The sequence below is a fragment of the Branchiostoma belcheri genome, unplaced genomic scaffold (genome assembly GCF_001625305.1).
Source record: "Branchiostoma belcheri isolate BF01 breed outbred unplaced genomic scaffold, Haploidv18h27 scaffold18, whole genome shotgun sequence".
Taxonomy (NCBI): domain Eukaryota; kingdom Metazoa; phylum Chordata; class Leptocardii; order Amphioxiformes; family Branchiostomatidae; genus Branchiostoma; species Branchiostoma belcheri.
This window is the reverse complement of record NW_017803268.1, coordinates 2,492,713-2,503,958: the sequence shown is the minus strand read 5'-3', so window position 1 is coordinate 2,503,958 and position 11,246 is coordinate 2,492,713. Positions and strand designations below refer to the sequence as shown.

The window sequence follows — 11,246 nt, the reverse complement described above, 5'->3', positions numbered from 1 at the left end:
TCGGCCAGTAGATACAAGTATCAACTCCAGTATACACAAAGAAAAGCTGACAAAACCGAAACGTGATAATAAAACACCTAAAAAAATGCCTGAAAAAAGTCCAAAACAGGCCAAACCTCTGCTTGGATCTAGCATATTGCAGCAGAATGTTTTTAGAGGTGTGTTATTGTGTTAAAGTTTAACAGGTTTATGTTTGAGGTGTGGGCAGTTGGGAGGGAAAACAAAAATAAACTGAAGAGTTAGTCATGTCCTTAGATGTGAGTCACTGGCGTCTTTGATGGAGACATGACTGTTTTAGGGTGGCGACTGTGAGTAAGACAATTTTCTCAGAATTGTTGAATTGATGAAGGCCTCTACTCTTATTTGAACCCCTACACTTTCATTGTTCAAGGCTAATATTTATGCTTTCATCATTCAAAGTAGGAACATTCAATGCTAACACTAACATTCAATGCTAACACTAACATTCAATGCTAACACTAACATTCAATGCTAACACTAACATTCAATGCAAACCTGCAATGTTTTTAGGGCTGCGCCTAGTGACAATTTTCTCAAAATTGTTGAGGGCCTCTACCCTATTTGAACCCCTACACTTTCATTGTTCAATGCTAATCTTTATGCTTTCATCATTCAAAGTACGAACATTCAATGCTAACACTAACATTCAACGCAAACCTGCAATTTCTAAATGACAAATTGTATAATTATGATCATTGCAGATCAACAACTTGTAACTTTTAAGTTGTGGTACAGTATTAGAAATTACAAAATGAATGAGAAGGTTTAGTTGGGCTACTCTCCAAGCAGAGGTTTTTGGTTTGGGGTTCTTTTTGGCGTGTTTTTAGGCTTTTTGAACGGGGTTTCTCTTTTGCACTGGAATTTTTTTCTCCCCCAACCATTCCAGTGCAAAAGAGAAATCCAAATCAAAAAGCCTAAAAACACACCAAAAAGAACCTCAAACCTCTGCTTGGAGAGTACGTAGGGCAGGAAAAGCAATTCAGAAATTAATAATTATCCACATTGAAAATAAAATTTCTGACAACTCACAATACTGCAGTTATCAGAAAAAAGAATTTTGAGCTTGTGTTCAGGCCATGGAAAATTGTTACTAAACTATAATGTATTCATAAAGAGCATAAATGTCATAATTACAGGTTATGAGTTTATGATAATCCTGTTCAGTATTGTTTGCCTGCCAGGACCTTGGACCTTGTATTGGGGCAAGTTTGTTTAAATCACAATAGAGAGAATACATGAGCATGTTTATCACTGTTTGCAGAAATCTGTGTGGGTAGGTGGGTGGGCGTCGTGTGGTAAAGCGACGCAAACAATCGGAAACCGGTTGGTGACGGGTGGAACGGAAAAGAATTCAATCCTCGGAAATCATTCATACTGTTCGTGGAAGTTTTTTTCTCTTGTTGTATTTTTTTTTCTTGTTTGTTTCTAACTAGAATAAGGTTAACAAATTCTGCAATGTTTTTTTTCCTCATATTTTGTTCTTCAGTGTTCTTTCTGCTTTTCCATTTTTACTACAGTGAGTCATTTGTACATTTTTTTCACTTCTGCACTCACATACAGTCAAACCTGTACAACTACATACATACAAGTGATGACCTCTATATATGTTGACTATTTTTGCCATTGATACAATTACAACCATTAAGAACCCTGCCTATATAGTGACCACCTGTCCAATATGTACGTGTAGACATATAGACCAGATTTTATCAGTCCCCTAAAATTAATGGTCTTCTTGAACAAGTTTGAATCTTATGACTGTATGATCTTTCCTAGCTACTAGTATGGCACAAGTTGGTAGTATTTTTTTTCAGAGTTAGGTCACACCAATTTAATTTCTTGGTTAACAGATTCGCCCGCTTCATTTTTTTCTGATTTGCAAATAAAAATAAAAATTCAGAATCAACTGCAAAATGGTGATATTTTGCCCTGAACAGTTGAAAACAGTCCCTTTTCTTCCTAGTTGTTACAGTTATTCAATGCAGTGGTATCATTAAAAGTTCAAAATTCATTGTTAAAATTTTGAACCAGCCTGGTGTGTTGACTTCATGGCTCCTATCGTACCATTTTGGGCCATAATAGGATGCCTAGGCCTGTTTTTATTTTTTTTATTTTTTCGCCCGCCCGCTCCATTATTTTTCTAGAAAAATCCGTTAACCAAGAAATTAAATTGGTGTGGCCTTAGCTAAGTTTTCACTGTTACTACTACTAGACTAGTAGTGTTAAGTTTAGTTGAGTCAACCTACCTATCTGTGAATGTGTGATATTGTCACCACTAGTTACTGTAAACCCCCAATGTGTTTACACATATAACTCCATTGTTTTCTCGTCAACTGGGGGATAACATATTTCTTGTTTGACAACAATCAGAGCTTCAGGTATGTAGTGGTTAACTAGGTGGGGCATTCTATTGTTAGGAAACAGCTTACAAATATCTTTATGAAAAGCCTCATACTATAAAGATACAAAAAATCTTCGGTGAATTTCATATAATGTTTGTTATCGGCTATATTTTTATTTGTTTAGGTTTAGCGAACCAAAAGACAAAGGTACAGGTCTAGTCAGAAGTGTTGCATTATAGAATTGCATGTTTGCAAACTACCAAATTATGGAATGCAAAAATAGGAATAAAGAAATAATGGTGTAGAATAAAGTTAGATTTTAAAAAAAAACACGGAGACCTTGAATTAGAGGAAGATTTTGTAACAGAAAAAAGTTTTTCTTCAATTTAAACTTGTTTTTTTCAGTTTCTCTCTGTAAGATTTCTTCCAGAGAAAAGATGGTATATTCATGAGGAGGGGGTGTATTGACTCACCCACCTACTCACCACACAAAGATTCTGGCTCACACATTTCCATATGTCCACCCCTGCTAAAGTCTTACTCCTCTTCACTTTCTTTCTTTGAGAAGCAATGTCTTAGTCTTTAGAGACAACAACGTCTTTAAATTAGTCTTCAGGGACAATGTCTTAGTCTTTAGAGACATTGTTTCTTAGAACTGATGAAAAAAATTGTTATACTTATAGTTAATATCATTTGCTGAAGGTATGTCGCAAAACTCTACTCGTTGTGATTATACATTTATGTAAGACTATCTCTGGTTTAGGTAGGGCTACTTGCAGATACCTAGTCTACAAATTTTAGCCACTACCAGAATTTTTATGTAAACCGAAGGAAAACATACTGTTTTTGCTCTGTTTCCTCTTCTTCTCCAAACCAATAAGGTCAATGACTTAAACCAGACGTCTGTCACCATGGTAACTAGGATTGAGTTACATCATGTTGCAATTTTATAGCAGGAGGGATTTAGACTCCTGTCTGACCATACATTTGAATGTATTTGAGTAAGAATTAACAGAGCAGACCATATGTGAAGGTAAACATTATGCCTTTGCTTTGCAAATGTTACCTTTCTAGTTATTGATTATTTGCACTTAGGGAAAAAAGTTTTTTTTTTTTTCTGTTTGAAAATGTTACTCCACAAGGCCCTTCCCGCAAAGCTGTCCCTGATAGAAAATGCCCCTGTCAGTGTCTGTTCTCTCTGTCAAGTTCAACCGTTGGGTCACACCCAACTTCGCCCAGGAGGGAGTATTAGATGGCCCCTGATAATGGTCTCACCCTTGACTTTGCCGGTTTACGTTAACTCTGTGACCTTTTGTCCTTTTTGCAGCAGAGTAAATCAGTTTGGAGTTGATGTCTGTGACATGTCTGATGAGTTACAGGCAGGAGTAAACCAGGTTTGCTACACTGTTAGCTACATGTATACTGTAAATCACTTTATATCATACCCGTGCCGTGATAACGTTCGATAACGGGTTCCGGACCGGGCCGTACTTTACGGTACGGCCCGGTCCGGAACCCATTATCGAACGCTTCCATGGCTTCCATAAAACAATTCGAACGCGTTTCGCCCTAACCGCGTGTGCCCCTTTCGAAAATTCGAATACAGAATCCGGACGTTGGAACTGATGTTGTTGCATTTGAGGGTTTAGGGTCACCAATTTTTGGCTCATATTGCATTGAAAGGCGCGTTTTCTTGGGTGGGTATGATATAAATAAAATACAACACGGTGTATTCCGCATCGCCCTCGGTCCCGGCCCTCCCGCGAGTCGGATCCGACCCGGATCTGCACAACAATGACAGGGACATTTTCGGCCCGCAGTTGGGCCGATACCTCGGGCGATATACCAAGGGCGATATACCTCGGGCGATACGGAATACCCCGTGTTGTATTCTATATGTATATTCAGGCCTCAAAATTAACTTTTCTTCCTATTGTCCCAGCACTGTCCCAAAAATAAAATTTCAATTGTCCCGAAGTGAGGATGAACTGTCCCAACCTGTTTTTTGGGAAGTAATGTATGACTTGAAGTCAACTTTATTTTGCTTATGTTCACTCCCAGGCGCACTATAATAATTATTACAGAGTAGACAGGAAATCTGGGGGGGCTTTTCTGGATCCAAAAGCCGGGACATGTGCCTGATAAACAAAAGAAGGGCTGACATTCTGATGTTGATTATTTTTCTATTGTCCCAAAAATGTCCCAAAGTGTCTTTTTTGTCCAAATTTTAGTGATCAGTGGCCATTGGACCACCTTTAGTTTTGAGCCCTGATATTTGCGATAACAAAATTACATGGTCTGAGAAAAATGGGCATGTTCGCAGAACTATATATGATTGGGTGGCGGCAGGTGCAGAAAAAAGAAAGCTGGCAAATTATTTATTCACGGTAATGATAAATTCGCTGTAGAGAAATGACTGCAAAAACTGCAAATATAAAAGTACTGCAAATGTAATTTACAGTACTCATAAGCACATTGGCAGAACGTACTGCGCCTGCGTAAAAACCCTTAATGTATTATGCATAGCATTTCGGCAGAACATCTCGTTTAAGGTTGTATTCATGTATTTGAGGATGACATTTTATCTATAGTTTTGAATTGATGTGTCAGAAAAGGTGGTGTCTGCAACGGGCAAAATCCTGATGCAATGTTGACCAAACATCTAACAAAAATGTGGAAAACTTGCGCTATTGCAGTACGTTCTACCGATGTGCTATATGATATAGCTGGTATAACCGCCCTTCAGCGTAACACATCAGCTTCTGTATCTCCATAGCCGGTATAACACACACCACTTTCATATATTGCTGTACTCTATGATAGTTCAAGGAAAGAAAACAATTTTTTTTTAGACTCCAATCCTTGATTGATAACTCTGGTACTTGAAAGCATGACTATTTCTTGTTATTTATTCACATATACATGTGTAAAGATAGACAACCAGTCACGGTGAACGCTCAAACTCAACTGGTTTATTCAATCTCAACCGGCCGGTTCTAGAGCCCCTTCCCTCGAACGGTACCGGTATAGATCACCTGTTCGAACACGACGCTGGCACGTGCGCTGGCACGTGTTCGAACAGGTGACCGCGACTCCGCCCAAGGGAGGGGATAGAACCGGCGATAATACAATGCTTAATAAAACTAACAATACACATTGTTACATTCCTCCCCCCTCACTTAAGCAGGTGCCCTCACCTGCAAGCTACTCATGCTAAATACGTTACATAATCCAATCTGTTTACAAATCCATTGTTCTATTTCGCAATAGATTGTTCTGAAATATGTAGGCCCATCAATTCTCATAGACGCATTTACAACTATTGTTAACAAATGTATCTTTATCGGTATGCTTTATATAGGCGGGTCATGACTGAAATAAAGGAATCTAATTGTTTTTACAAGTCCAATACAATTATTCAAAGTTCATGTCCATAAAGCGGGTGGGCGGTCTGCTTATGCGTCCCGAACGAGTCCGTTGTGATGGCGGTGTTGGGGCATCGCGTGGGGTAGGATCAGGTACGGCAACATCTGGGATGGGTGCATCACTATGTATGTCATTTGTCACAAGAAAGTCCCGAAAACCCATGTTAGGGAGTTCTGTAGGGTGTACTTTCGGATGTCCCGCTGTAGCTGATTTGGGGTTGATGTATGGTTTGAGTCGGTTGTGGTGGACGACTTGTGATACACAGTTGTTCTCTTGTTGGATTCGGTAGAGGATAGGCGCCATTGCGTCATCTGGGAGTGCCTCGATAATTACATATGGTCCGGTCCATGGCATTTGTAGTTTATGGGCGGCAGATGGGGGGTGGTGGAGCCACACACGGTCTCCTTTGTGGTACTGGTGTTGATGGATCCGTTGGGTGTTCAGGCGGTCTTGTTGCCGGTGGGCGTGTTCTAGTGACTCTCGAACGGATTTAAAGGCAGCGTGGAGCGCGTGGAGCTCGGGTGTTTGTGCCGCAAGGTGGTTAGTCGTGTCCACGGGAAGGCGCGCCTCACGCCCGTGAACCAGGAAGAATGGTGTAAAGCCCGTTGATTGGTGAACACTAGTGTTGTATGCCAATGCGACATGAGGAAGTAGGCGATCCCAGTTTTGTTCATGACCAGTGAGACACTTCGCTAGAATGTCTTTCATAGTTCTGTTAAACCGTTCCACCTGGCCATCTCCTTGTGGATGGTACGCGGTAGTGCGGGTCTTGTTTATGTGCAGTCTGGAACATAAGTTGGAGATCAACTTCGATTCAAATTGCCGTCCTTGGTCTGAGTGGATTTGGTCCGGGACCCCGTGCTGTCCGATGTAATCAGTGAACAGTTTCTCGGCTACTGTGTTACTGTCCTGATTACGGATCGCGTAGAGGTTGACATACTTGGAGAACACGTCCGCTACAACAAGGACGTACTTGTTTCCTGTCGATGAAAGGGGCATGCACGTAATGTCTGTAGCGACCACCTCAAATGGACGGTTGGCAGTGATATGTTGGAATGGTGCCCGTGGCTTGGGAATAGGCGGTCGCCGTGCTTGACATGGGATACACTCGCGGCAGTAGTGGGCGACGTCAGTAGTCATGCCTGGCCAACAGAACCGCCTACGAACTCGGTGTAATGTTCGTGCAGGGCCGAAGTGTCCAGCAGTAGGGTCATCATGAAGATGTTGTAGCACTCTGGGGGCAAGATGACGAGGCTGGACTATTTGAGGTGACATTGTGGTGGATGAGTTTGGCGGTTGTCGATGGATAACTCCGTTAATCAGAAGCAAGTTGTCAAAGTCCTCCCATAAAGAGACAAGTTCACGGTTCTTTCCTTTTACAGCTGTAATAGGAGGTTTAGTTGAAGGATCATCCAGCCATTTACTAATTACACTGAGATTTTTGTCGTTCTGCTGTTCCTTAAAGAAGTCCATATCAGGTGCGTCGGCGAGTTGAGATGCACAGGCATGAACGTCAGACCCGACTGACAGCGATCGTGATGAAACAGCAGCGTCGAGCTTAACCTCGGTTGTCGTGGGCGGAGACGTTACAGTGGAAGTGGTAACCTCGATGTTTGCATCATCATGGACGACTGTCGGTGATGATGTCTTCGAACAAGCCGATGAGTTCCAAAGGGCTCCATCCTGGGAAGTCACGTCAGCAGGTGTCGGGGAAGGAGGCCGGCGGGACAACGCGTCAGCATCATTGTTGGCTGTTCCTGGGCAATACTGAATAGAGAAGTCATAAGTGGTAAGTTCAATCGCCCATCTTGACCGGCGACCTTGAGCGACACCGTCGCCAAGTGGAATGTCTCTGCAAGACAGCAGTGGGCGATGGTCGGTGAGAAGAGTGAATTTGCGTCCATATAGATAAGGGCGGAAGTGACGTATCGCCCACACCACAGCCCAGAACTCACGGTCATACGTGGACCAGCGACGTTGGGAGTTTGATAGAGTCTTGCTGGCATATGCGACGACGTGACGATCACCATCATGGCCTTGGCTTAGGACGGCCCCGATGCCAGTAGCTGAGGCGTCTGTAGCCAGGACAAACTCACGTCGAAAGTCCGGAAACGCCAAGACTGGTGGACTTGTCAGGGACCGCTTTAATGTTTCAAATGCGGATTGACAGCTCTCAGTCCAGTGGAATTGATGTTTTTTATCGGTTAGCCTTGTCATTGGTTCAGCCACTGTAGCAAACGATGGCACGAACTTCCTATAGAACGAGGCAAGACCGAGAAAAGATGACACATCTTTTTGGCATGTTGGTGTTGGCCACTCAGCGACACGGGCAGTGTTGGCCGGATCAGGACGAAGTCCGTCGCGGGAAACAACATGGCCTAGAAACGTAACCTCCTGTTGAGCAAACGAACACTTCTTCGGGTTCAGCTTCAAGCCTGCTCGGCGGAAACATGCTAACACTTCGTTCAGCACTCGCAAGTGATCCTCGAACGTTGTTGTGAACACGATTACGTCATCAAGATATGCTAGGCAAACATCCCAGCCTACTCCAGCAAGCATGAGTTGTACCAAGCGTTGGAATGTGGCCGGTGAGTTGGAAAGTCCGAAAGGAAGAACTTTGAACTGATACAACCCATCTGGAGTACAAATGCAGTCTTAGGACGATCGGAAGGATGAACTGGTACTTGCCAATAAGCGCTCTTCATGTCAAGGGTGGAGAAGTAGGCAGCTCCAGCAAGCGCGTCTAAAGTATCATCGATTCTCGGTAGCGGATGGGCATCAGGCACAGTGACGGAGTTTAACTTCCGGTAATCAACACAGAAACGCGGGGTTCCATCTTTCTTGGTAACCATGACGACCGGAGATGCCCAGGGACTGGAACTAGGTTCGATGACATCATTTTGGAGCATGTCTGACACTTGATCACGGATTAACTGACGACGATGAACAGAGGTGCGATATGGTCGTTGTTTGATTGGTTTTGCGTCTCCCGTATCGATACGATGTTCAACGAGATGTGTACGACCTCGATCAGAAGAATCGAAGGTAAAACAGTCACGGTTACCCTCAATCAGTTTAGTGAGGCGCACTTTCTGGTCGGATGGGAGTGAAACGTCTGACAGGTCGATAACAGGTAAAGACGTTTTTGGAATACGCACCTTAGGTTTAGTCGATGGCAAAGGAATGGGGTCAGTCTCTTCAGCGATTCCGTAGTCTGAATCAGGGATTTCCGTTGTGTGGAAATGGCCAATCGAACAGTTCTGTGGTAGACGTACAGGGTGATTGTTTGTGTTCAACACCTGTACAATGGAACACCCCTGTGAAACATTAGCTACAGTCCGGGCAGCGGCTACTCCTTCATACGTCGGTCTCAATTTGTCGGGTTCGAATACACCGACGAAGTCAGGAAACATAGCGCCGTCTTTGGTGTGCAGTCTGACCGGTATGGTTGAAACAGAGTTTGCCGGGAGAACAGTGGTCTTGCACACAGTCACTTCGGATACACGTGGTGTCATTGATGCTCGTGGAAGCAGGGGAACGCTTGACTCTCCAATACGAACAGCACCCGCAGATGGTTCAATGCTAACAGCGTGAGTCTGGCAGAATGGCCAACCGAGGATAACACTACTAGTCGCTCCCTTGACTACGTAGAAAGTTTCCATTGTGGAGATAGGACCAAGCTGTACCGTAGTACTAATGAGACCTACCACGCTGATGCTTTCACCATTCACTGACTTTGCAATCCTTCCTGACTTGTCTAATGGCATGGAACGAAGAGCCGGAGTACGAAAGACGAAAGTCATCGCTGATAATGGAGATGGACGAACCGGTGTCTAGAAGAGCCTGTGTTGACGCGCCTTTAATCTTTATATGAACAGTCGGAGAACATTCTGTCGGGGAATCTTGAGGTGTAGCTGGCTGTCGGCGCCCACAACCAGCTAAAGCCCGTTTCCCGAAGGGGTAGGACAAGCCGCCTCAAAATGTCCATAGCCATGGCATCTGTAGCATTGCGCGTCGGCGGGGACAGATCGGCGTCGTCGTTGCTGACTGGTCGACGATGGCTCACGGCGACGATCAGCGGGAGAACTGTTGGACACTGGTGGAGGTCTTGAACGTTGGTTGCTAGAACGGTTGACGGCTTGATTCTTGAGAAGATCCACGACTTCTGCCAGCTGCGTCGCCAGGGAGGCGACAGTAGTAGCCAGGTCACGATCCGACGGCCCGACGGACACTCGTGCGGCTGAAGGGTACGCTTGTGCATCCCGGGCGGCAGATGTCCGCACCTCCTCACACAGGGTAGCTTGACGGACAGCAGCGTCGACGTCGGCCGGCCCGAAACCCATAACTCGGTATTTCAGGTCAGGGTCCAACCCGGCGAGGAAACGGTCAAGCGCCACTCCTGCCCGGGCGGCGTCGTTATATGTCGGATAAGCCAGCCGTACCAACCTTCGAATCTCGGCAGCGTAGACCGGCAGACTTTCACCAGGATGTCGGGGACGGGCGTTGGCCGCTCGCCGAAACTCTTCCAAAAATACAGGACGTCCGAACGGTCCCGCCATCGCCTGTCGTATGAGGGTCAGGTTAGCCTTCGTCGCTACCGGGAGCTCTGAGTAGAATCCAAACGCTGGGCCAGTAAGGAAAGTCGGAAAGCTCCGCAGCTGGGCGGCGTCGTCCAATTCCTGGGCTGCGGCCCACACGTCAAATTGTTGCGACCATAAATGGAAATCGGACTCCCCATCAAAGGAAGGTGGAAGCTTACTACGGTGCTCAGCCATTTCGACGTAAAATACGCGGTGATTCCCGCAGGAAAAACACCGCTGCCACCAAAATGTAAAGATAGACAACCAGTCACGGTGAACGCTCAAACTCAACTGGTTTATTCAATCTCAACCGGCCGGTTCTAGAGCCCCTTCCCTCGAACGGTACCGGTATAGATCACCTGTTCGAACACGACGCTGGCACGTGCGCTGGCACGTGTTCGAACAGGTGACCGCGACTCCGCCCAAGGGAGGGGATAGAACCGGCGATAATACAATGCTTAATAAAACTAACAATACACATTGTTACACATGCATATAATTTTTTTCTCGTTTGGAATATTTAATTTATCACCAATGCACAAAAGATTAATCCAAGCACATACTGATTTTGATTGAAAATACCTTCTTTTGGCCTGTGTTCTCTCTTGATTTAACTTTACATAAGGACTTGATTGGTCTGGCGAAATTTGTAAACAAAATTTTTCGCTGGGCCCTCACCAAGGACAACAAAATATACAATCCCCTCAACTTTTTTTATTGCTTGGTTTAGTTAATGAGTGAAAACTTTCCTTACGTATTGTATATCTAAATAGCTTAACGATACAAGTATCTTCCTTTATATATGTGCATCGTAGTATACAGTATGTAGATTGCATGGTAGGATATGGAAATTATATTTTAACTATTTGATAGCTTT

General features: G+C 44.3%; 1 protein-coding gene across 1 annotated transcript; it reads right to left on the bottom strand.

Moving 5' to 3' along the window:
* Positions 1 to 9,727: 9,727 nt before the first annotated feature.
* LOC109467312 lies at positions 9,728 to 10,564 on the bottom strand. The gene has a single exon (XM_019765256.1). It carries the CDS (start codon positions 10,562 to 10,564, stop codon positions 9,728 to 9,730), a length of 837 nt encoding a protein of 278 aa, XP_019620815.1.
* Between the last annotated feature and the right edge of the window lie 682 nt (positions 10,565 to 11,246).

Excerpts from the sequence above, each read along its gene's own strand:
- LOC109467312 (XM_019765256.1), bottom strand. The coding sequence starts at position 10,564 with ATGGCTGAGCACCGTAGTAAGCTTCCACCTTCCTTTGATGGGGAGTCC.